Raw genomic sequence first — 23,669 nt, forward strand, 5'->3', positions numbered from 1 at the left:
TCTATATATGAGGAAGAGTTCTTCCCATCTTCTTGTCCGAATAGTTTTGGAAATATTTGCACAGGTTTGCATTCATTCGTTTTTGAGTACAGTTTATCTTTACATTCATTCATTCATTGATTTGTTTTTGCTCGCTTTCATATCCACCTACAGTCTCTCTCTCTTTTGCATATTTGTCTATCAGAATTTTGATCAACTTCTTTCCATTCGTACACAGTTCACTCTTTACCAAACAAAATGAAATTCACAACCACAATTGCCCTTAGCGGCCTCATCGCTTCCTCCCTCGCCGCTCCCTCCCGTCCCAATCAAGCACGCCGTCACCGCGGCCACACCCTCCAAAAGAGTCAAAAAGCAGGAGGATTTGCCCAACCCAGCGCTAATTACCCAGGAGGATTTGGAGACCAACAAGGTGGTCGAGCAAGACCCACCGGTAGCTACGGTGCTCCCGGCTCCAGACAATCCACTGGTGCTGTAGCACCTTCGCTCGTTGCAACACCTATTGCATCCAGCGCCGCTACTTCAACCGCCTCACCTGCCGTCATCAACATTGCCAGTTCCTCCACAACATCTGCCTCCACCTCCGCCGCCACCGCGCACGCCGACGACGAATACAACGTCTCCTGGGCCGGCGCCGTTCTCGACGACGGCGGCTCCACAATCTACACCGGAGTATACACGGAATTTGTAGTTCCGATCCCCCAAAAACCCACACGAGGCGAGACCTCCGCGGAAATCTGGACCGTCTCCTCCTGGGTCGGTATCGACGGGTACGAGCAGAGCAGCGAGTGTGCGGGGCTCTGGCAAGCGGGCGTCGACGCCTCGATCGATAGCTCCGGGAAACTTTCCTACGACGCCTGGTACGAATGGTACCCCGCCAACACTCTCGGGTTTGCGCTCAGCGTCACGGCGGGTGATACCATCGCGGTGAATCTGACCTACTCTTCGTTTACAGAGGGAACCGTCACCATGGAAAACAAATCGACGGGGAAATCAGAGACCAAGACTGTGACCTCGACGGATCAATTGTGTGGTCAGGCTGCCGAGTGGATTATGGAGGATTTGAGCATCGATGGGTCGACCATCGGATTGGCAAATTATGGAAATGTGACGTTTAGTAACGCGTATGCGACTACTAAGGAGGGAAAACAGGTGGGTCCCACCGGTGCGAACATCATGGATATTGAGACGACTTCGAATGAGATCTTGACGAGTTCGTCGGTTACTGAGGACAGCGTTACTGTGGCTTATGTTTAAGCGTGTGGACGAAGAGGTGGATGTAAGATCCTCAAACAATATTAAGGTTTGGATGTGAGATTGATTGTGATACTGGAAGTTCAACACCATAATGCCTGGGGCATTTATTGGTTACAACTCACAAAATCATTTATTCATTGTACATATATTTAAACGCTTTAACATCGAGTCTAATCTAGAACTCTGATAATCCGATCTAGGGATACAACCCCAAGAAACGCTCGCTAAAGATTCCAATGATCCTACTCCTACATGCTGCAAACAACGTATCCTCAACACATACAATTCCAAGCCCGCTTATCGCGTCGATATAACACAAGAAAATCCAAACCCATTCCAACCTCATCCCCAAGTACGAGCCCACATGCTACTCGACAACCCCGGCAATCTTCGCAAATCCTCATCCACACTCGTTTCTCTACTTCTTGTCGTAGGTAAAGTCTCGGTACTACTATCATTTGCCGATTCACTTCTCGACAACCGTGGTCTGCTCGTATCACCCCATGGTGACAGTGGTCTCATGGTACTTCTCCACTCCGCTCTTGGCATTCCAACTACTGTTCCCAAACCCATAGTGTGACCCATTGCTCTAACAATCGAATAATCATCATCCGACTCCGTTCTGCTTGCAGCGTTGTTATCTCTACCTGTTGGCTCTCTCATTTCTGCTCTTGGCATTCCAATCACAGATCCCAGGCCTGCGGATACTCCTACCGCTGCAGCTACAGAGCTAATAATTCTTCTCTGTCTTCTATCCCCTCTTAAACTGTAACGACTAGTATAATCCCAGTTGCGCCATGGAGGATCAATTGATGGTCGAGTTAGGTGCGAAGTTTGATTTTCTCTGGGTCGATGTGTTAAGTCGTAAGTTGTAATATTGGCATTATAAGTGCGGCGTGTAAATTCTGGCTCAACTATAGTAGAAGTAGGTGTAGCTGGATGGCCATGTGTAGTAGTACTAGGTCTAACAGGAGATAGATGAACATTAGGCTGAGTGGTTTCCCCGGCCACTAAATTCCCAGCCTCTTCCAAGTGATTGTTCAATGGACCAAATCTAGCATTCCATCTTTGTAGTTCGAATGGAGTGGTGACTGGAATACTGTTATGAGAAGTTGATCGAGCTATGGGACGAGTAGATGCCATAAGTTGCATATCTGCGGGAGTAGTCTGCGGCTCGGTGGAGTAAGAACGCTGTCTTTGTTGAGCGCCATGAGCCGATTGTGGCGGATCGAGGGGAAGAATGGTACTACGGCACATAGGACAACTATCCTTCTGAACAAGCCAATTTCCCAAACAGATATACCCAAATTTATGATTGCAAGGCGTGACGACTATGGAACCTCCATGTCCGCCATTCAATTCCAAGGGATCGGAACAAGAATCATTCACATCTGCATCAATTTTGACTTTTTTGACTGAAGAAACTCGTTAGCATGATTGTGTATCTGTCTGTAAAGATGGAATTCCCGCACAGCTCTCAAAGCAGATGGGACAAGTCTCTCCTTCGTCTTCATCATCCATTTCCCATTTTCGCAAGGCTGCTACAACCTTGGGAATTCGAAGACTGTTATCAGATACCATTTGACGACGTGTTTGAGACATTACGATTGGAGTCAGAGGTAGTGCTTGTTGCGCGGAAGTTTGAATGCTGTCAGCCATATCAAAATTTAGGAAGGTGGTTTGAATTCAGATATTTCTAAATGTTATGAATGTAAGAATGTTGTTTCTGACGCTCTTAAGCTAGACTAAAGAATGTAAGATATTTTGAATAAGAGTATGACCAAAAGATTGTGAAAAGACAGTATTTTAGGTGAAGAAAATGTAAAATCTAGAGATATAAAAGTGGTGAGGAGCGTAATCGTCTGCACTTTCCAAGTTGAAGACTGATGCATCATGGTTGCCATTCTGCTTCACATTTCACACTTTCCTTTTCTCGAATTTTATGAGACTATAATTATAGCTCTTTCCTTGACGGTGAAGACATCGATAAACGATGAAGAATAAAGCTTACACCAAAACGCGAGCTTCAAAAGGTGTTCACCCGTCAAATTTAAATTAGGATATTGAAACACGTTACTGGATTCTTGACAACAGAACCTGAAGGACATCTAACAGTTTGTTCTTAGATTACCATCTTTTTTTGAACACAAGGAGATCTTTCCAACGACAAAAATTGAATTTGTTCACTGAACAGGAGGCCTCACTCAGAGCTAGGTATTTTTGATTTTGGAGTCTAGTTTATTAAATCCCTCGCATGACAGATGTATAAATATCAAAATAGTCAGAAGGTCCACTTGGAATAACAAAACAGCTCCAATAAATGCATAAAAAAGTTTCGAATATGCTTGAAAGACTTCACTGTCCTGACTATCCAACCCACAAATGTGACATTTTCCATCTCCAATATTATTGAGCGCCGATGGATGTAACAATATCGTAAAATCCCACTTAAAGTCCATACCTACGCAACTTAACATCAAGAAGCCCTTTTTACAAAGTTTGAGATTCTTTTCATTTGTGTGTTGAAAGAATAGTGACAATGTAGGGTTAAAACCTTCCCCGAAGTAATCCCATCCCATCCCCTCCCCTCCCCTCCCCTCCCATCCATCTCAATCCTCTCAATCTGATTTCCAATAATCGCATTTCCGTTGCGTCCCTCGCACTATGCATTTCCAATCATATATACGATAACTCCACAACACTCACGATAACCAAACCTCACAACCTATAAAAAGTCTTCGAAACACATTTCATATAGACAAACATGCGGGGTAAATCGCGTGCTGCATGAGGGGTGGACAATATGCGATGGAGATTGGTGAGATGGCTCTGGGATAGATGATGTGATTTTGATAAACATTTTGAAACAACGAAATGAATGATGAGAGTTGATGACACAATGTCTGGGTATTGATGATGTTAGATGTATTTATATCGTACTGGGTTGAAGATTCCGGAATCCGCTGTGCATATATAATTTGGGTGTCCCTCATGAGTATCAGATATTCTTGTGAATAGTATATAAATTGATATATCTTCTTCTTTTGAGAAATACAAACCATGGCTCCATCAGCAACCCAAGATCTTGCCATTCACCCCTCAAGCGCGATCAAAGATCTTGCTCCTCCTTCCAAAGCCACCTTACCTCTTCCCTCAAACGCACGAGCAAGATTAGAAAAATCCGGAATCGATCTCTCAGACGGATACCCGACTCGTCCAGGTCGTCCTTTATATCGTATGTGTTCATCCTTTATCTTCACCCACCATGTAGAATAATGAACTCAACTAATCTTCCCCTCCGCAATAGTCCAAGACGTCCTCGCCATTCGCAACACCCCACGAGAGCACCACGATGCCGGATCCCGGGCCGATAAATCGAAGAAAAATCTATTTGATGCTATCCACAAGAATAACGGAAAGATAGTTGATTTAACCAAGAATATCGGAACTGAAATAAGTGGCATTCGTCTCGATGAGTTAACGGATGCGCAGAAAGATGAATTGGCGTTGTTGGTTGCAGAGAGAAGCGTGGTCTTTTTGAGGGGTCAAGAAGGATTGAGTCCAAAAGTACAAAGAGATTTGGGAACTTGGTGGGGTGAAGTTGAGGTTCATGTATGTTTGTTTTATGTTTTTGTTTGTGAGGGTGAGAATCGAGATAGGACGTGTGCTGATGATTCGATGTATAGCCGCAAGTTCCCCATGTACCAGGACTTCCTGGTGTGACGGTGATGTGGCCTGCCTTGCAAGCCAGCGAAACCTCGAGAAAAACTGATTTCAGAAATCCAGGAGGTGCGAGTCGATGGCATTCGTAAGTTTCTTCATTCTTCTCTTGACTCACTCGAGGCGATCGCCAAGACAAATCACTGACATGAAAATTATAAAGAGATTTGGTGCACGAGCTTCATCCCGCAGGAATAACCCATTTACACAATGACACCGTTCCAGAAGTCGGAGGCGACACACTTTGGGCATCGGGATATGCAGCTTACAGTAAACTTTCTCCTGAATTCCGCAAAATCATTGATGGGAGACAGGCCATATATGTTTCGTCGCATACATACCTCGATCGAGATGATCCGACTGCTGGACCAAAACATATTGAACGAGTGCACCCTATTGTGCGTGTACATCCAGTGACAGGATGGAAAACATTGTGGGTGAACAGGGCAATGACGAAATCAATTGTCGGATTGGACAAGGCGGAGAGTGATTTGATTTTAGGGTATTTGTACGATGTTTTTGAAAAGAATGTGGATATTCAAGTCAGATTCAGATGGACTGCTGGGACGAGTGCTATTTGGGTAAGTTCTTTCTTAGGACTCTTTGGTCTTATTCCAACTGGAATCGACATTGAAGATGAAGGGGAATAAGCGAATAGTTGCTAATACTTTTGAACAGGATAACAGAAGTACAATCCATAACGCGAGCTGGGACTATGAGGGAACCGAAGAGAGACATGGGACGAGAGTTACTAGTTTGGCAGAAAAGCCTTACTATGAAGAGGGAGCAAAGTCTAGAAGAGAGGCTTTGGGCTTGAATGATGATTAGATTGAAACGTTGATGTTTGTTAGATTGATTTGAAGCGGGAAGTGTTTTGAACGATCTCTTAAGTTATCAGCTTAGAGTTGTAGCAGGCAAAAGATCGTTGAATAAATCACTAGGTAGCTAAATTGGTCAATAGACAAACACATTAGATAAGATGAATCCCGCAAAGCTTATCTCGTGCAATGTTGAATTGGATGCCAGGACAATCTACTCAAAACATGATTGGACTCCCTCCACTTGTGGAGGAGACGTGATGGTTACTCTCTTGGGTACACATACGGCGCCCGCCCGCTGGACATGACAAACAATATCCTTGCAGTGATCATTTTTAACGGAGTGGTGCCATCAACATCTGTCATGAAAGAACATTTGAGACCACGAACTACTCTCCCGATGTATCAAACATCTGGACACGTACAATCTGGTATGAAAAGCAAACAAGCTCTTTGTTGATTGGACGGAGAAGAGACGAAGATGTACAAGCGGGGTGTTCTAAGGAGATATCTTAAATCCATCCGAATCAACGATATTCACCGCTTCTTGTATGAAAGAGGATTATTAATTACTGCGATTATGAATGGTTAATCTTTTGATCTCCGAGTTAGGAAGGTGAAGAAGGAGAGAAGATAAGTTCCGGACCGTGTCTATCACGTGATACTGTACACTAACTTCTTTTCCTCTTTCGTTTCACTGGATACGACAAGTTGTGTATCTTAAACTGTCAGATGAAGGAAATCAACGGGTCATACAGCGTAACGATGAAAATCCATGAATCAGGTATTGGAAATAGCTGGTTATGGGATTGAATTGCAATGCACTGAAGATGCTTGGCTGATCTAGGCACTTGTGATGGAGATTTGAGGTCCCGATGCCCGATATTGATAATCTGGGGAAAGAACGGTCTTGTCAGTTGTCCGGTTTGAAGAGGCGTCGAGTAAGCAAAGGTGTATATCAAACAGAGCGGATGCATCCAGCCACTCGAGCCACTTTAGGTTAGAGTTTTCCACGAGGAAATGCTAGAGAAATGCTTATATTGAAGATCACCAATGCGGCATAGGTGAGATTTGGAGCGGCGTGTTTGCTCCCGTTCACCAACCTGACTGCACGGCACTTCGTATTTGATGATTGATCAAGATCGAATGCGTTTTGACTTTGGACTTCGAAGGGAACGGAAGGTTTAATCAAAAATTCCACGAAATAAACTCAATTAGCTGAATCCCGTAGGTAACAGTGGAACGCCATCGGATTAGCTTTTTCTAAGGTTAAACGGCGGGTGGATCTTGATGGAGCTGGAAGAATGCTTCTTTTGTGTGGAGCCCCTCCTATCACCTACTAGCTATAAGGTTTCGTATACTTTTCGGCAACACAGATAGACAGACAGAATACCATAATGATCCTCCCTTGACTGATCTACGGAAGTGAAAGATTGTGTTTGGGGTTTCGACCGTCTCGCTTGAGCTTTCGAGGCCGACTCTCCTCGACAAGATTAAAAGAAAATATAACTTATCATGTATATCATGTATATCATGTATCCATCATATACTCGTATATCATCATGTATATGACTAATTGCTTACACTCACATCAATTATCGAAGAATTGTCCAATGAATCTACATACTCGGGTATTATCTCGGTATTCATAAACACCGATTGGTTCACTCAGCTCCACCTACGGTCCCGGAGTAGGTTCCTTCGGTTCCTTTGAAATGCATGCTGTGTGTGTATTGGTAATCCGGGTATAGATGGATGGATCTATTACGCTAGTACTCTGGAAGGGGGAAAAAAACATGCCACTGGTACTCCCATACGTCTTTTGCCCATGTTAATTTGCACTGATTACCTATCGTATCCTTGTCTAGATCCAATTGGAAAGATGCTAACCTCTGATCGCATTCGGAGGCGGCGACCGAATAATTGATAAGATGCACGGCTTCCCCTCGATAACATTTTGTTTTGCGATTTGATTTGTGATCTCTCACATAACAATATACCCTCTTGACGCATCTGTTACCAAGAAGCTTCAACATGGCAGATCCGCCTGGTCACGAGAAAGAATTCGCCCCTTCGGACCCTGCAGCCGCATTGGAAGATATCAACCATGCCGAACCACGAGATGAAGATGGATCTGATAGGGAGGACCTGGAAAAGCATGGGGAACTGTCAACTCACCAAAACTCACTCGATGCCGGGAGTCGTGAGAAGGAATATATGGAAATCTCGAGTCCAAACAATGTGGATAGCCATTCATCCGAAGGCGAAATTGACCATGAAAAGAGACCAGAAATGAAACAGGTTCAAAGCTATGCCACATCTAACAGTGCTATAACGAGGGCAGAATCGCATGTAGATGATGCTATTGTCAAGAAGACCTGGTACAATCCATTGAGGTGGGGTGCCCCTCCCCCCGTTCCAGAAGGTCGGACACCGTCCAAAGAATACACAGCTTCCTTCTTCTCTTTACTGTACTTTCAATGGATGGCACCTATAATGGATGTGAGTTCTCATTCTGAAATATTCGAGCGCCTGTGATGCTGACGTTCTCTAGGCTGGATATCGACGGCAACTCGAGCATAACGATATATGGACGGTGAACCCCAGTCGAAGTGTAGACCTTTTATCGGACAAGTTACAAGCATCTTTCAAGAGAAGAGTGGCGAATGGAGAAAAACACCCTCTGCTATGGGCAATGCACGAGACATTCAAGTTTGAGTTTTGGGTAGGAGGAGCTTGCCAATTTATATCCAATATCCTCCAAGTCATATCACCATTCACGTTACGATACTTGATCACTTTCGCTTCGGACGCATACATAGCAGCACAGGAAGGATCTCCAGCACCTAATATTGGAAAAGGACTAGGACTTGTGTTTGGCATCACTATAATGCAAATGTTGCAATCCCTGGGCACCAATCATTTTATATATCGCGGAATGATGGTTGGAGGGCAGTCGAGAGCTGTTCTTATTTCAGCCATTTTCGAAAAGGCTATGAAGATCTCTGGACGAGCCAAGGCTGGCGGTCGTTCAATCAAAAGCCAAGAAGACGAGAAGGATGCCCAAAAAGCTCAAGATCTAGTCGAACAAGCTAAAGGCAAGAAAGGCAAGAAAAATTCTAAATCAGTTGGTCCCAAAGGTGGCGTACCAGATGCTGGACGTGGTGTAGCAGGTGATGGCACTGGATGGGCAAATGGGTAAGTTCAAGTCTTCACTCGACCTATTGATGAGCATAACATAAATATTTCTACTTCGTGTTCTGTTTATCTCTTACCTTTATACTTACATCTTTGGAATTTTAGTAAAATTGTGAATCTCATGAGTACAGATACGTACCGTGTAGATCAGGCCAGTGGCATGTTTCACTTGATCTGGACAGCACCCATATCTTGCATCATCACTCTCATATTACTCCTCATCAATTTGACCTACAGCGCTCTTGCAGGATTCGGGCTGTTAGTCGTTGGACTTCCCTTATTAACTAAGGCTGTCAAGAGACTGTTTGCGAGAAGAAAGGCCATCAACAAGATCACTGATCAAAGAGTAAGTCTCACACAAGAAATTCTTCAGGCAGTGCGATTTGTGAAGTACTTCGGCTGGGAGACAGCATTCCTTGATAGACTTGCTGCAATCAGGAACAAGGAGATTCGCTCCATTCAGATCTTACTGGCGATCAGAAACGCCATAAACGCTGTCTCCATGACTATGCCTATCTTTGCGTCAATGATAGCTTTTATCACCTACAGTTTGACGGATCACGGGTTAAGCCCAGCACGTGTATTTTCGTCGCTTGCTCTATTCAACTCGTTGCGATTGCCGCTAAATCTACTACCTATGGTTATCGGGCAGGTTATTGATGCTTGGTCTTCAATCTATCGTATCCAAGAATTCTTACTCAGCGAAGAGCAAGAAGATGATGCTAAGCCAGACCATGAACTAGAAGGAGCAATAGTCTTAAAAAGCGCCGACTTTACTTGGGAACGGACAGCGACTCAAGATTCTGAAAAGGCCGGGCCTGCTGGAAAGAAGCAGACAAAGGCTGAAGTTAAATTCGAAAAGGATGCCAAGAAACAAGCATCCAAGGATGAAAAAGCTGCTGAAAAATCCCGGTCAGATTCCTCTCCAACCAATAAGGATATTACAAGCAACGACGGAACTCCTCTCGATGATGCAAGCACTATCAATGGAGATGAAGAACCATTCAGCTTACAGAATATGAATTTTACGATTGGCAGGAATGAGCTAGTAGCTGTAATTGGTGGAGTTGGAAGCGGCAAAAGTTCTCTGCTTGCTGCTCTCGCAGGTGACATGCGGAAAACAAGAGGAGAAATGACTATGGGAGCTGATCGAGCCTTTTGCCCGCAATATGCATGGATACAGAATGCGACCGTCAGAGACAACATATTGTTCGGAAAAGATATGAAAAAGTCATGGTATAACAAAGTCATCGATTCTTGTGCCTTGAGACCCGATTTGGAAATGCTCCCGAACGGCGATCAGACTGAAATCGGCGAGAGAGGTATCACTGTTTCAGGAGGTCAGAAACAACGAATGAATATTGCGCGAGCCATCTACTTTGATGCTGACTTGATTTTGATGGATGATCCTTTAAGCGCTGTCGATGCACACGTTGGTCGTCATATTTTTGACAATGCAATTATGGGCTTATTAAAGGACAAAGCTAGAATTTTAGCCACTCATCAACTCTGGGTACTCAATCGTTGTGATAGGATCATATGGATGGAAGAGGGCAGAATTCAAGCGATTGACACGTTCAGCAATCTCATGAACAATCATGCTGGTTTTCAACAGCTCATGGAGACAACAGCAGTCGAAGAATCACACGAGCCAGAGGCTGAGGAAGAAGGTATCGAAGTGGAGAAGAAGGTTGAGAAAAAGAAGCATAAAGCGCCTGCTTTAATGCAAGCCGAGGAGAGGTCTGTCAAGAGTGTTTCATGGACAGTATACGCCGATTATGTCCGGGCTTCTGGTAGTCTCTTAAATGCACCGATCATTTTATTGCTACTCCTCCTTTCGCAAGGTGCAAATATCGCCACTAGCTTGTGGTTATCATGGTGGACAAGCGATAAGTTCGGATACTCCACTGCTGTATATATTGGAGTGTATGCTGCGCTTGGTGCTAGTCAGGCTCTGCTGTTGTTCTTTTTTGCTTTGTAAGTTTTTTTCTAATTAGTTTTCCTCCTTGTGAAACGGAGTATTCGCTAACCACCCCAAATCAGAGCCCTCACAATCCTTGGAACAATTGCGAGTAAGGTGATGCTCAGCAAAGCCATTACAAAGGCACTCCGAGCGCCCATGTCCTTCTTTGACACCACGCCTCTGGGCCGTATCACTAATCGTTTTTCAAGAGATGTTGACGTTATGGACAACAATCTCACTGATGCTATACGCATGTTCTTTCTAACCATGGCTATGATTATATCGGTCTTCGCCTTAATCATTGCTTACTTCCATTATTTTGCTATCGCTTTGGCGCCTCTTGCACTTCTCTTCATATTTGCAGCGGGATACTATCGTGCATCGGCACGAGAAATGAAGCGTTTCGAATCAGTCTTTCGATCGAGCGTTTTTGCCAAGTTTAGTGAAGGACTTTCTGGAACATCTACCATTCGAGCATATGGACTACAAGATCGATTCATTACTGATTTGAGAAAGGCAATCGACGAGATGGACTCTGCCTATTTTCTTACGTTCTCAAATCAGCGATGGTTATCTACTCGTTTGGATATTATCGGAAATTTGCTTGTTTTTGTAACGGGTATTCTAGTCATCACTTCTAGATTTTCCGTGGGGCCATCTACTGCAGGATTGGTATTATCTTATATTCTTTCTATCGTTCAGATGATTCAATTTACCGTTCGCCAACTAGCGGAAGTCGAGAATGGAATGAATGCCACGGAACGTATCCATTACTACGGTACTTCATTAGAGGAAGAGGCACCATTACATACAATAGATGTTCGCCCTACATGGCCTGAGAGTGGTGAGATCGTCTTCAACAATGTCGATATGCGGTATAGAGAGAACCTTCCGTTAGTATTGTCCGGCCTATCAATGCACGTAAAAGGTGGCGAACGAATTGGGGTGGTTGGTCGTACGGGTGCTGGAAAATCAAGTATCATGTCTACTCTCTTCCGACTTGTTGAGATTTCCGGTGGTTCAATTACTGTTGATGGTGTAGATATTAGCAAGATTGGACTTCACGACCTCCGATCTCGTCTTGCTATTATCCCACAAGATCCTACCCTATTCAAAGGAACCATCAGAAGTAACCTAGATCCTTTCAGCCAACACAGTGATTTGGAACTTTGGTCCGCACTACGACAGTCTGACCTTGTGGCCTCAGACTCAAATCTCGAAGACGAAGTCACAGGGCGTATACATCTCGATTCCGTAGTCGAAGATGAAGGATTGAACTATTCGCTAGGCCAAAGACAATTGATGGCGCTTGCACGTGCTCTTGTCCGTGGTTCGCAAATCATTGTTTGTGACGAAGCTACAAGTTCTGTTGATATGGAAACGGACGAGAAGATTCAAAGAACTATTCAAGAGGGGTTCAGAGGCAAGACGCTTTTGTGTATTGCTCATAGACTTAAGACCATTATCGGATATGATCGCATTTGCGTGATGGATAAGGGAACAATTGCAGAATTAGATGAGCCAGTTAAGCTATGGGAGCAAGGAGGCATCTTTAGGGCCATGTGTGATAGAAGTGGTATCCGAAAAGAGGATTTTGCAAGGGCGGCAGTTCCGACCGGGATCACGAAAATCGAGTAGGAGATTAATATATTGACGAATTAGTGGATATTGTATGTATGATGACGAAAGATGGTAATGTTATATGGTATACATGCATTTCATGTGCATTTTCGGGCGTTAGGGAGAAAGATGAGATGAGCGAGCATTTGAAAGTTTTGGGTTGAAAATTCGCTTGAATGCTATTGTCAGAATGTCATTGCTAGACGGGGTCTCATAGCAAAGTGTAGAGAACGATACGATACATAAATCTAATCAGAAAGCAAAGGACGCTTAAGGAAAAGAATACTATATATATGTGATTAAGTGCGATTTGCCGTTCAAGTCATCTCATCCTTCCATGCAATTTCAATCTCTTGAGCGTTTTCATTCTTCCAAGCGTTGCCATGTATTACATTCTCCGAGTGGGTGAAGGTGGTAAAGCCTGATCCTGACCAAGTATTTTCTCCGCTCAATGTTGCAATAACGAATCTTTTTACCCAGCACATATAAGCACATATAGATTGCGAATCCTCAAAGACGGAAAGCAGCCCGAGTCTGGAAGGAAGTGGAGTACAAAAAATGGCTGGGATTCGTAGCATCAATCCTTCATAAAACCTGGTTCGGACGGTTCGGATAGCTATGAAATTTCCGGATATGTCGCTGTACAGGGTTTTAAACGAGGCGAGCGCGTCCATATGCAATACAAATCAGATGCGGTCTAATTATCGCTGATTGTGATTGGTGAGTTGATACGGGATCTTTTGATGGGAATTGTTTATGAAGCCGGGGCGTCCCCTTTTGATGGATTTTCGTTTTCGATTTTTGGATTTTTTGCTACTTTTCTTGTGTCGGTTTCTATACATATACTTCGGGATACATAAAATCTTACACTCTTCACACCTACTCATACATTTTTTCCGCATCATCCGACCCGCTGTCAAAATTCTTCATCTGTATCCACTTCATAAACTCACAAGCTCTCTCGCTAATCTCGGGTATCCACTATCCCCATAACATCACGATTAAATCGCCCCTCCCATTGCATTTATTTCGATTCCTCAACTATCTTGCCAACCTACACCAGACCTCCCGCCTTCCACGCCTTCCACCCCTCGGAGTCATGCCCTGCACGGAACTTGCGCTTCTTCCCCTCACGTCCCCGCTTTCTCCCTGCCTGATCCCCAAACTCCGCACTTGCAAGCGTGTGCTAGAGAGAGCGTCGGGATACCCTTGTCATTTCTATCAACAGGTGGAAAATCCTTCGTATATGTATATTGTCGGGACGTGGGAAAGTCCGGGGCATCATGAGAGATTCCTGCCGAGTGTGGAGAATCTGGGACTTTTTGATCTGTTGAGGGGGGAGGTGGTGCTGGGGGTGGGGATTGGAGAGACGGTGGAGGGGAGGGGGATCAGGATGTGGCATTGTGAGTGTGGGTTTTTTTTATTGTTTACTATTCTGTGTCTTTGTGTTTTGAGGGTTAGGGTTGGGGCTGGGGTTGGGGTTAGGACTCAGGAGTAGCTTTCTGCATAATGTTGGGTTGGGTTTGATTACTAATTTTATGATGCTACAGTAGAAGGCGATGCACTCAGTTGCCTCCGGACAGGAATAGATGAAGGAATCGGAGAAGAAGACGCAAAGAAAAAATCTCCCTTCAGTGCGCCCATCATATCATGTAATAGACATTACATATCATCCCACAACAGGGAAGGATTTAGTGCAAAGTTTAACGAGGTAAAACATGCGTTAGAAAACGAAACGAAAGAGTATGAGATCGAGGGTGGGTGGAGGATAGAAAAGGAGGCGGAAGATAAGGAGGAATGGGTTATGTTTTGTGGATGGGAGAGTGTGGAGAAACACATGGCTTTTAGTAAGAAGGAGAGCTTTAAAGAATGGAGTGGGATTGTGGATTGGGTGGAGGGGTTTGAGGTTAGGCATTTAAGATTGATTGAGGGGTTGTGATTTGGGATCCCTTGGAAGAAAAATGGTGGAATGGATGTTTGATTTTAGATCAAAGCGACTTGGTTTGACTGCGCGCCAGACAGTAGGTATTCGAATGACGACTACTCTTGGTTACATGTATTCATGTTTAGTGTTGACATTACCCTCGGTTGATACCTTATTAATGGAACAATGGGAACTTCTCTTCCCGAGCATTGAAAGTTGAAATACAAGAATCATTGAAACGTGTTATACATATATTTGAACGTCCGTATATCTTCGGTTCAACCGTCAAAACAATTTCGGATCTAGTGAATAATTAACAAGCCGTCCCAAAGTTCCAAACTTGAGAGGGAAAATCGAAGTGATTCCAGCGCCACGTGATCTTGAAGTGTTCAAGTTCACTAAAGCTAAAAGAACGATCGGATAGAATTCAGATTTTCAAGAACTTTCTTTACAAATCTGCAGAAAAAGTGTCAGACATGCAATGAAACATTTGCATAGGAAATCAGATATCGATCCAATGAATTCCCACTGTAAATACGAGTTCAACCATTAAATCACCTATGTAATTAGCTTCATTTGGCGAAAAGATCTAGCGCAAAACAATTACAGTATAGTTTGGCATCAATCTCTCGCTTTTGTTCGTTTGAATTCGAGAAACTTTACTCCTGAGATTAGCGTCCACTCTTTAAAATCACGTGGTCGTGTCCTGTTTCCGAATTTTCTGTCTCAGGAAAATATACCAATACACATACATATTACACAGATCAAGATGTTGATCAACGAACATACAGGTAATGCATCTTTTCCGTCTTTGATCTTCTCATCAAAGAACTAACATATGTCAGCCGTTTCCACGAACAAAATACTGTTAGTACCATATGAAGAATCACACGTGATTACATATCATGAGTGGATGAAAGATGAGGTAGGCATTTGTGTTATACATGTATATGCAATACATGAACTGTTTTCAAGAACTCAGGGAGGGATTAATATGATTCTAGGAAATTCAACAAGCAACCGCCTCTGAGCCTCTGACTCTCGAGGAAGAATATGACATGCAAAGGAGTTGGAGGACGGATCATGATAAATTGACTTTTATTATCTGTTTACCCGAAGAAAAAAATGCATCGCCAGAGATGAGAAAAGGCGTATCAGATGCACCTGCGAAGATGATAGGGGATGTTAATTTGTTCATCACGGAAGCAGATGAGGATGAAGAAGGATGTATAGGAGAAATTGAAATTGTGATTGCGGAACGCAACGCAAGAGGTAAGGGATTGGGAAGGTCGGCAGTGGTTGCTTTTCTTGAATATTTAAGGAGCAATCTGGAAAATGTTTTGGAGGAGTATGGGAAGGGTATCAAGGGGAAGAAGGAAGAGGGGAAAATAAAGTTGCTGCAGTTGAGGGTTAAGATTGGAGGGAAGAATGTCGCAAGTATTGGACTTTTTGAAAGCGTGGGGTTTGTGAAGGTTGGGGAGGGAGAGAATTATTTTGGTGAGGTGGAACTGGTTTTCGAGGGGTGGTGTGGGGAGGAAAGGGTGAAGGGCTTGATGGAAAGTTTTGGGGTGGAGGGATATCGGGAGTGTGGTTATAGATAATGTAAATTTACATTCGAAAGTCATTAAATGTTTCTTGCCTTTTGACGTGCTGCGACGTGCTGCTGCAAATGCGAGTATTCGCTTAAGATGAAGGTTGTTTTCTGTATTTAGGTACCACAAGATGATTATCAAATATGTCTCCTGAACTGTACTATGGGCCCGTCCCTAAAATTGACATACGCATATCTCAACAAGATTGTATTCCTCATGTCAATCGCAACTCCTGGCTCTTCTTTGTCCCCGCCCGTCTCGTCAACCTTTAAGAATCTAAGAACCATCCTCCAAAGTCGTTCTGGCCACCCAGATCAACAATTCCTGCATTACAACTTTCATGCCTACACAATAGCCAGCCCCATTCTGAAAGAAATTGAAACCCACCTTCGTACGCGCCACATCCTCCACCGACACATCTACTCCCTTACTGAACGCACTTTCCATTTATTTTTTAGGACGAAATACCCACGGATGCCCGAAGATCTCTTGTTTGTGCATCATCCACCATCCAGTCACCGCTACACCAAGACCAGCTGCCATGAATCACGCATCAATATATGTACCACCCGGTAATACTTCTCTCGGCAACTGCGAAAGTCCAGTGGTTTCTGTTCGCAGAGCCTCATCAATACATGCGTTGAGACTTGGTCTCTTATGATACCATCTGCACTCGAGCATGTCCGATCCAATCATGTAGATCCAAGCACATAAAAACAGAACCTAATTTTAGCAACCGCAGTTGTATTTGTTCCAGCAACTACGAGAAGACTCGCTTCAACTGTAAAAAATTCATCCTTTGTGTGACTAGGCGCACCAGTGTCTGCGGTAGTTGAGAAGAGGCAGCGGGACATACATTCCCTGCCATGTTTCCCAAGCGCTTTGAGACTCTCGTCCTCTTGTCGTGTTGCGACACTATCATCGAGGACAATGAAGTGATCTTTTACTTTCTGTAGTGTGATACGATGAAAAATTGCACCCAGACCGCGGGGTTTGAGTCATGTCTATAGGAGCCGGATCGGGAGTGAGCGATCTATGTTAGGTTAGCAAACTTTTTGGGGTAGCAATGAAAAACTTAGCGGGTACATAAACCCATTGTGTTCGGCGCTAGGTAAGATGTCAGTGTCAAATTCTTTGTAGTTTCGCTCATACTAAAAGGTGACAGTCGGCAGCTCGTCTTTGCCCCTAAGGAACCATAAAGACCGTATATCACGGTTATTAGTGCCATACCCCATACGGGCATACATTTTTTACATTATGATTTTTTAATTGCAATTATTCAAACTTCTGTTTGCCCTATTTAGCATATAGACTTTGTGATAGTAACATGAGATGTAAGAACAATCTGCGCATGTAAGTATGACAGCAGCCGAACGTCCAACATATGGATTCTTCATAAAAGTCCTAATTGGAGGCTCGCGTTCTTCTCAGCAGAATCAATAACAGAAGCAAAATTACTTGAAAGTCTACCACACTTTGCTGACTTTCACATCAGGTCAATAAGCTCAACTTTTGCAACTGCCTCAGAGAATGGATCTGGTAATGCCTGTGCGAAGACTCGAACAGTGTACCCAGGGGCTCATGTAATGCTTGCAAACTTTTAGTTGAGCTGGTTCAGGTGGTAGCACTATCAGTGGGTGTACGGATTGACGGGATACTACAAAAATTGACTTTGTGGATATCTTCTGATATACATCGACCCGTATATCTTAGGATTTATTTCAATTATTTATTAGAAATAAAACAATCAAAATATGAGATTTGATATCAAATAATCGAAGAATGAATTTGTTAAATAGATTGGAAATTGAGAAATGTCCTGTCAATCCACGCATCCACTGGTGCATCTAGTTGTTGAAGCTATTGTCTTGTATAATTCATCCAGATTTTGTATCCACACAAAGGTACTTCACGTGGTTCAGGCCCTCTCAAGATAAAGTCAACATATTTATGTTAAATATCTCAAGAGAGCTACGCCGAGGGGACTTCGATGTGAATGAGGAGTAGCAAGAAAAAAAAAGGAAGAAATGGCCGAGGCTCAACTAAAGAGTATCTGAGGAGGCATCTCGGGCCAGAAGCCAAAGCGATGGCAGCATACATAAAAACACAACTAGCAAGGAGTCAGAACCAAAATTTGACTATGACTAGGTACCTATTGGATGCGTGCATTGTTCACTGAGTTCGCAGCTACCGACTTACCACGCGGTGTTTATTTACTAAACTCTACCCAGAGATTTTAAAGTCGGGAGAAAAAAGAAGCTCATGCTCAAAACATTGCCTTGACATGGCTCACTATCACTATCACTGTGATTCCAAAACCTCATCCTTTTGAAATCCATCCCCACATTAATTAATATCTCCCTTACGCATCTTACATCCTATGTTTAATCCCATTCCCTGACTGTGAAAAGTTTGTGTGTTCTTACTCAACAAGAATATTACCAAACGCATCAGAGATTTCTCTCCGTGAAGGCGGCAATTGCATTTCAGGCTGCGTCGAAATACCAACGGCAAGTCTTTCCTCCATAAGCTTAATTAGAACGGGTGGAACACTTTCATCTGTTGCTCTGATGGTGAGGCGAACCATCTGAATGTCATAGTTAGCACTAGAAGCTTGAGGGAATGGGGAATACCAACCTGGGTTCCATAATTCGGCTCCAGTCTTAATAAACAACCAAATTTGCCTCCCTCACCAGTATGCAACACACTGGCACCAACAAAGTTCTTCTTATTAGGGTCCACACCATCCAAGATACCCCATCTAAAACCATCTATGGTCTTACGAACAAATCCATCAGTGAATTCACGGCTTCCGCCCTTACCACCCTTGACACCAAAGATGCGTTGAGCTTCACGTGGCGCTCCTCCAATTTGCTTCCATCGTTTGAAGAAATCATCTGCTGACAATTCTGCAGGATCCATAAATTTGTGTATGGTTATTGGAAGTTTCAGTGTCAAAGCTTGGAGAGCTCCAGCCAGGTAACTGATTCTAATCGTTGGACTCTTTTCAAACACCTTTTTAGACTCGAACATTATCATTTGTTGACTTTGTGCACCTTGATGAATTGTGCTTTCCGGCAGACCTTTTACTTCCCATGACAGGTTCTCCTTCTCGCCGGGTTCGAGATCAAGTGTTGTGGTAAACGAACTGACAGGAGATGGGGCTTTGTTAGAGAAATATAAGATGACACATGCCATTTGGCCACGATATTCAGATCGTACTCCGATTTGGATTTGCCCATCTTCATAAAGAACTCCCTCCGATTTGAGAAGAAGTTTGTTATATCCAATCTCCCAATCCGGTGAAAGATGGGCTGCGCTTGCTAAGTTTGGCGCTTTAAGGGTTTTTGGTTCTGACGGACCTTGATCCATAAGATCCAAGCCAGCAAGATCGTTGCTGGAGCCATTGTTGTGTCCGTTAGTGCCGTTGATCCCCCCGTTCGCACCGGCGGCACTGGGCTTGGCTCCATTAGTACTGAAAGTACGCTTGAGACCTGGATTCTTGGCAACGACAAAATCTTTCTCATTAGCATTAGCATCTTTGCCTCCCACAATCCAAGTTCGCTTATCACTAGTTCCAGCATGCTTTTGATGTAGCCGTGAAAGTAGTGCTGACTGACGTTCCGGAAAGGGTGGCATTTCGTCGCAGACCGTTCGGAGAAGATCATCAGTTGGTAAGCTTGCCAAGGCCAAGTATTCGCAAGCTCTTTGCTGAAGCTCAGAGTCCAGGGTGTGACTGTATGCTTGGAATACATACATAAGTCGAGGTTTAATCTCTGGGAAAAGATTGACGAATTTGATAAAAGATGATAATATAATGGCCCTTGTACTGGATGAGCAGCCTTGTAGTTTTCCCTGTAATGCAAGGTACTGCTCGATTGGGCTACAACCTTTGTCCTCTGCAATCAAGTGGCCAAATTCGCCAAGTATGTATCCGCCGATCTTCACAAGTGTCTCGTGACAGTGGTCCGCTTTTACATACTGTAAAATGTTCTGTGCTGCATACACTTGAAGCTCTTCGTTATTGGTAACGATTTGAATGACTCGGTGCCAAACCTCATCACTGACATGGTCTCCCGCCATTGCAATGAGTCGCAATGATATGTCAACATACCACTGAATGTCAGTAGCGTATTTCTCGGTCAAAATGGCAATCTTTAGGACCATTTCCTCTCGGATTGCAAAATCCGCGTTCTGAAGATATTGCAAGAGCTCGCCAACAATTGGTTGTGCGTTAGTTTGGTCACACATGCTGTATAGCAAATCTAAACCTTTCCTCCGTACACTGATATCTCTATCCTTCAAGGACCCAATGATAATTGCTTGATGTTGCTTAATAGGATCTAATATATCAGCTCTTGCAGCCAAATGTGTCATGGCTTCCAAGCCGAGATAGCGAACATTGGTCTCCCGTGACTGGATGAATTTTCCGAGTCTCGTTGAGATTTGTTTCATCAGGTCTACTTCGGTATCAAGATGAATGACAAGGTTTATGGCCTCGAATAAAACAGCATTCTGCGCATTGTTCTGCTGAACGTTCTTAGGCATATCAGATGCATCATCCAGGATTTTTTGTATGGACTGTCGAATCAAATTTCTGACGTGTGTATCCTCTGACAATTGTTAGTATATATGTGGCTGCGGATAGTGGAACATACCTGATGCGGGATAATATTGTAACAATCTTAGAAGTTTCATTTGAAGCCACGGGCAGGGTACCTTATAATAAAGATAGTCCTGGGTGAACTCTTGGTCCACGACTATCCTTTTGACTCTTGCTGCAGCTTTAACATAGCATCCTTTGTATTGATCGAGATTGTCTTGAGCAAGAGCCATCACGAGGGAGGTGACCGAGAGAGCAACACCAATGTCAACATCGTCCATTAGAGATATTATCCTTTCCGCCCATTGCGGTTGCACTATGTCGGGATGCTTTCGATAGAGTCTGAGGAGAGTCAAAGCTGCCTTCTTTTTGACGAACGATTTGGATGTCCTGCTGTGGTATTAGAGACAATACAGAACGAAGATGAAGCGAGCTTTCTCACGGTGATATCAGGAGCCTGTGGACCTCCCCACTCAGCGCCTCTCCCATTTCCCTTCCACCCACATTAGCAATGGCATGCAATGCCAAACAGTTATATAATTCATTGTGGTCCGTCAAATCTTTCCGGATACTGTTCACGACTAAATGTATCAATTCGTGCCCTTCGTGAAGAAACAAGGTCATTGCCAGGTATCCAATTTGCTTTTCCGAGTATTTATTGGCAGATATAAGGTTGACCGCTTCGAGATGGCCGAAATCGACATTCCACCCCAGGATATATATGTATAAGAGCTAGAATGATGTTTATTAGAGGTATATCAGTGAAAGGCGGTCGAACGAATTACCTTGCAGACATATTTTTTCTTATGATAGCCACTGAGATTTCCATCTGTTCGTCACAATTAGCTACACCCCTTTATTCTAGGCAAGATTTCAGACCTTTGAATTTCTGTCTTGAATGAGGAATAAAAGTCAGCCTTGCATGAGAAACCTTGGACCTGCAGAGGAGTAATAACGAACCTTATGTTCGCCAGTTCCTTATTGATTCTCTTTTCTTCAAGCTCTCTAGCTCTGGCATTTCTAAGATCTGCAATGAACTGCACGAGACCCCGCATATTTGAGTTATTGCTGGAGCTCCCACGGCCCAGAAAGCCTCCTGCAGAGGACGCCATCGTTGCCGTCTTTCTATCGGCCTTCTGAATCGAGTCGTATGCTCTTGCGGCCGGAGGACAAATGGGGACGATGGTCCAGCGCGCGCCTATACCCAATTGTCAAAGTTGTTTGTCGGTCTCTGATTGTAATTCTTTCCACGGACTCCGGATTGTGTTGGCAAATCACTGGTGCTTTTCGAAATACGCTGTTGGCTGCGGAAACTTAGCCTTGCTCGTGATCCGCCATCCGCAAAATATTATGGCGTATTCGCCCTTTTTCCTTCGAGATATCAAACGCAAAGATGTTTGTTGTTGATGAATTCCTGGTGAGATTGGAATTGAGAGAGGCTTCAATTGTACTGAGTTTCCACCCCGTACGCGCGACATAAGGGACATCGTTTCTAGGGAATAACAGGGATTAATTTCTTAGGTAAGGTAAGGCTCTAGTCTCAAACTTAGCCTTGCTTGCAAATGATTATCCTTAACGTCACCATTTATAAACTTTGATATCTGATCCTTTTGACTTGAGTGTTGTCAACGATGTTCTTTTTATTTATATAATTGCCTACAATATAATTCTCCCTCAATCATGAAGTCTTTAGCTTTACGACCGTTTCTTCCAAGGCCATCGATAACAAGAAGACTATGTATATCTCGAAATTATGCAGTTCAATCCCCGGGATCACCTACTTTGCAGGTCTTCGATAGACATACTAAATATTTACAAAAAGAACGTGCAGCTTTAGACAAGGAGAAAAGTAGACAGGTGGATTATCTGAAGGATGAAGTAGCCATGCGACTTTCAGAAAGGTTATTGGTGAGATTATTCCGTTCAATTGAGATCAAGTAGCTTATAATGTTGTAGGATATCAATAGGCATTTTGATCATGTCCTAGATCTTGGCGCAAATTCATGTAACATAGCAAGGGCTCTCACTTTACCAGATCCAGACATTGACCTTTCGAAAACTACGTCTCCTCCACTTTCCTCCCGTATCGCCCGTCTTACAGCTGCAGATTCATCTCGGAATATGTTATACCGCGACGAAGATTTGCCATTTAATAAGGAAATAAACCTCACACGCGAAGTGCTCGACGATGAGGAAAGATTACCTTATGAATCTGGAACATTCGATGCAGTGCTGAGCTCTTTGAGCATGCATTGGATCAACGACCTTCCATCACTCCTTGCGCAAATCAATCACGTATTGAAGCCTGATGCACCATTTATGGCAGCAATGTTTGGTGGCGATACATTATTCGAATTACGAACGTCATTGCAGCTCGCAGATATGGAACGAAGAGGTGGAGTTTCTCCGCACGTTTCTCCGCTGGCGGATGTAAGAGACATTGGGGGTTTGTTGCAGAAAGCGGGGTTCAAGATGTTAACGGTAGATATCGACGACATCATTATTGATTTTCCTGACACGTTTGCCCTGATGCAAGATTTACAACAGATGGGCGAAAGCAATGCCATATTAGGAAGGGAGGCAGGTGCAATCAAGAAGGATGTACTTCTTGCAAACGAGGGAATATATCGAGAGTTACATGGAAACGAAGATGGTACAATACCCGCAACATTTAGGATGATATACATGATCGGCTGGAAGGAAGGACCTAACCAGGCACAACCATTACCCCGAGGTAGTGGGGAAATCAATATAAAAGATATTCTTGGTGGCGGAGAGGTCAAATGAATAGTCACAAATAAGAATAAACTATAATAGTTGCGCTGTAAAGTGCTTTAGAAAGTGCAATATACAAATCTATATTTGCATTTTCATTCTTCGTCGGGGAATCTAAGGGTGCAAAGTTTCTAATTACGTTCTCTACACCCATCATCCACAGATATGTCCTAAAAACCTACTCATTTGACCCCGCCTC

General features: G+C 43.6%; 8 protein-coding genes across 8 annotated transcripts; 6 read left to right on the plus strand and 2 right to left on the minus strand.

Annotated features, from left to right (window-relative positions):
- Positions 1–237: 237 nt before the first annotated feature.
- Positions 238–1,257, plus strand: EAE98_001051 (uncharacterized protein; the record flags this gene model as incomplete). Its single annotated transcript, XM_038948668.1, has 1 exon — positions 238–1,257. The coding sequence occupies one exon, from the start codon at positions 238–240 to the stop codon at positions 1,255–1,257; it is 1,020 nt and encodes a 339-aa protein (XP_038814934.1).
- A 342-nt stretch (positions 1,258–1,599) lies between these two features.
- Positions 1,600–2,916, minus strand: EAE98_001052 (uncharacterized protein; the record flags this gene model as incomplete). Its single annotated transcript, XM_038948669.1, has 2 exons — positions 1,600–2,672; positions 2,730–2,916. 2 exons carry the CDS (start codon positions 2,914–2,916, stop codon positions 1,600–1,602), a joined length of 1,260 nt encoding a protein of 419 aa, XP_038814935.1.
- A 1,273-nt stretch (positions 2,917–4,189) lies between these two features.
- EAE98_001053 (uncharacterized protein) lies at positions 4,190–5,965 on the plus strand. The gene is made up of 5 exons (XM_038948670.1): positions 4,190–4,492; positions 4,565–4,869; positions 4,944–5,065; positions 5,141–5,558; positions 5,656–5,965. The coding sequence occupies exons 1-5, from the start codon at positions 4,318–4,320 to the stop codon at positions 5,803–5,805; spliced, it is 1,170 nt and encodes a 389-aa protein (XP_038814936.1). The 5' UTR covers positions 4,190–4,317; the 3' UTR covers positions 5,806–5,965.
- Positions 5,966–7,704: 1,739 nt separating this feature from the next.
- Positions 7,705–12,892, plus strand: EAE98_001054 (uncharacterized protein). Its single transcript, XM_038948671.1, has 4 exons — positions 7,705–8,297; positions 8,350–8,993; positions 9,099–10,970; positions 11,037–12,892. Exons 1-4 carry the CDS (start codon positions 7,830–7,832, stop codon positions 12,592–12,594), a joined length of 4,542 nt encoding a protein of 1,513 aa, XP_038814937.1. The 5' UTR covers positions 7,705–7,829; the 3' UTR covers positions 12,595–12,892.
- A 1,193-nt stretch (positions 12,893–14,085) lies between these two features.
- Positions 14,086–14,738, plus strand: EAE98_001055 (uncharacterized protein; the record flags this gene model as incomplete). The annotated part of the gene is made up of 2 exons (XM_038948672.1): positions 14,086–14,092; positions 14,127–14,738. The coding sequence occupies 2 exons, from the start codon at positions 14,086–14,088 to the stop codon at positions 14,513–14,515; spliced, it is 396 nt and encodes a 131-aa protein (XP_038814938.1). The 3' UTR covers positions 14,516–14,738.
- A 531-nt stretch (positions 14,739–15,269) lies between these two features.
- EAE98_001056 (uncharacterized protein) lies at positions 15,270–16,101 on the plus strand (the record flags this gene model as incomplete). The annotated part of the gene is made up of 3 exons (XM_038948673.1): positions 15,270–15,291; positions 15,346–15,425; positions 15,505–16,101. The coding sequence occupies 3 exons, from the start codon at positions 15,270–15,272 to the stop codon at positions 16,099–16,101; spliced, it is 699 nt and encodes a 232-aa protein (XP_038814939.1).
- Positions 16,102–18,514: 2,413 nt separating this feature from the next.
- Positions 18,515–21,807, minus strand: EAE98_001057 (uncharacterized protein; the record flags this gene model as incomplete). The annotated part of the gene is made up of 7 exons (XM_038948674.1): positions 18,515–18,679; positions 18,730–20,705; positions 20,751–21,085; positions 21,138–21,427; positions 21,481–21,524; positions 21,575–21,588; positions 21,656–21,807. 7 exons carry the CDS (start codon positions 21,805–21,807, stop codon positions 18,515–18,517), a joined length of 2,976 nt encoding a protein of 991 aa, XP_038814940.1.
- A 490-nt stretch (positions 21,808–22,297) lies between these two features.
- On the plus strand, positions 22,298–23,586 carry EAE98_001058 (uncharacterized protein). Its single transcript, XM_038948675.1, has 2 exons — positions 22,298–22,603; positions 22,652–23,586. The coding sequence occupies exons 1-2, from the start codon at positions 22,376–22,378 to the stop codon at positions 23,480–23,482; spliced, it is 1,059 nt and encodes a 352-aa protein (XP_038814941.1). The 5' UTR covers positions 22,298–22,375; the 3' UTR covers positions 23,483–23,586.
- The last annotated feature ends 83 nt before the right edge of the window (positions 23,587–23,669 follow it).

The sequence above is a fragment of the Botrytis deweyae genome (assembly GCF_014898535.1).
Source record: "Botrytis deweyae strain B1 chromosome Unknown BDEW_002, whole genome shotgun sequence".
NCBI lineage: Eukaryota > Fungi > Ascomycota > Leotiomycetes > Helotiales > Sclerotiniaceae > Botrytis > Botrytis deweyae.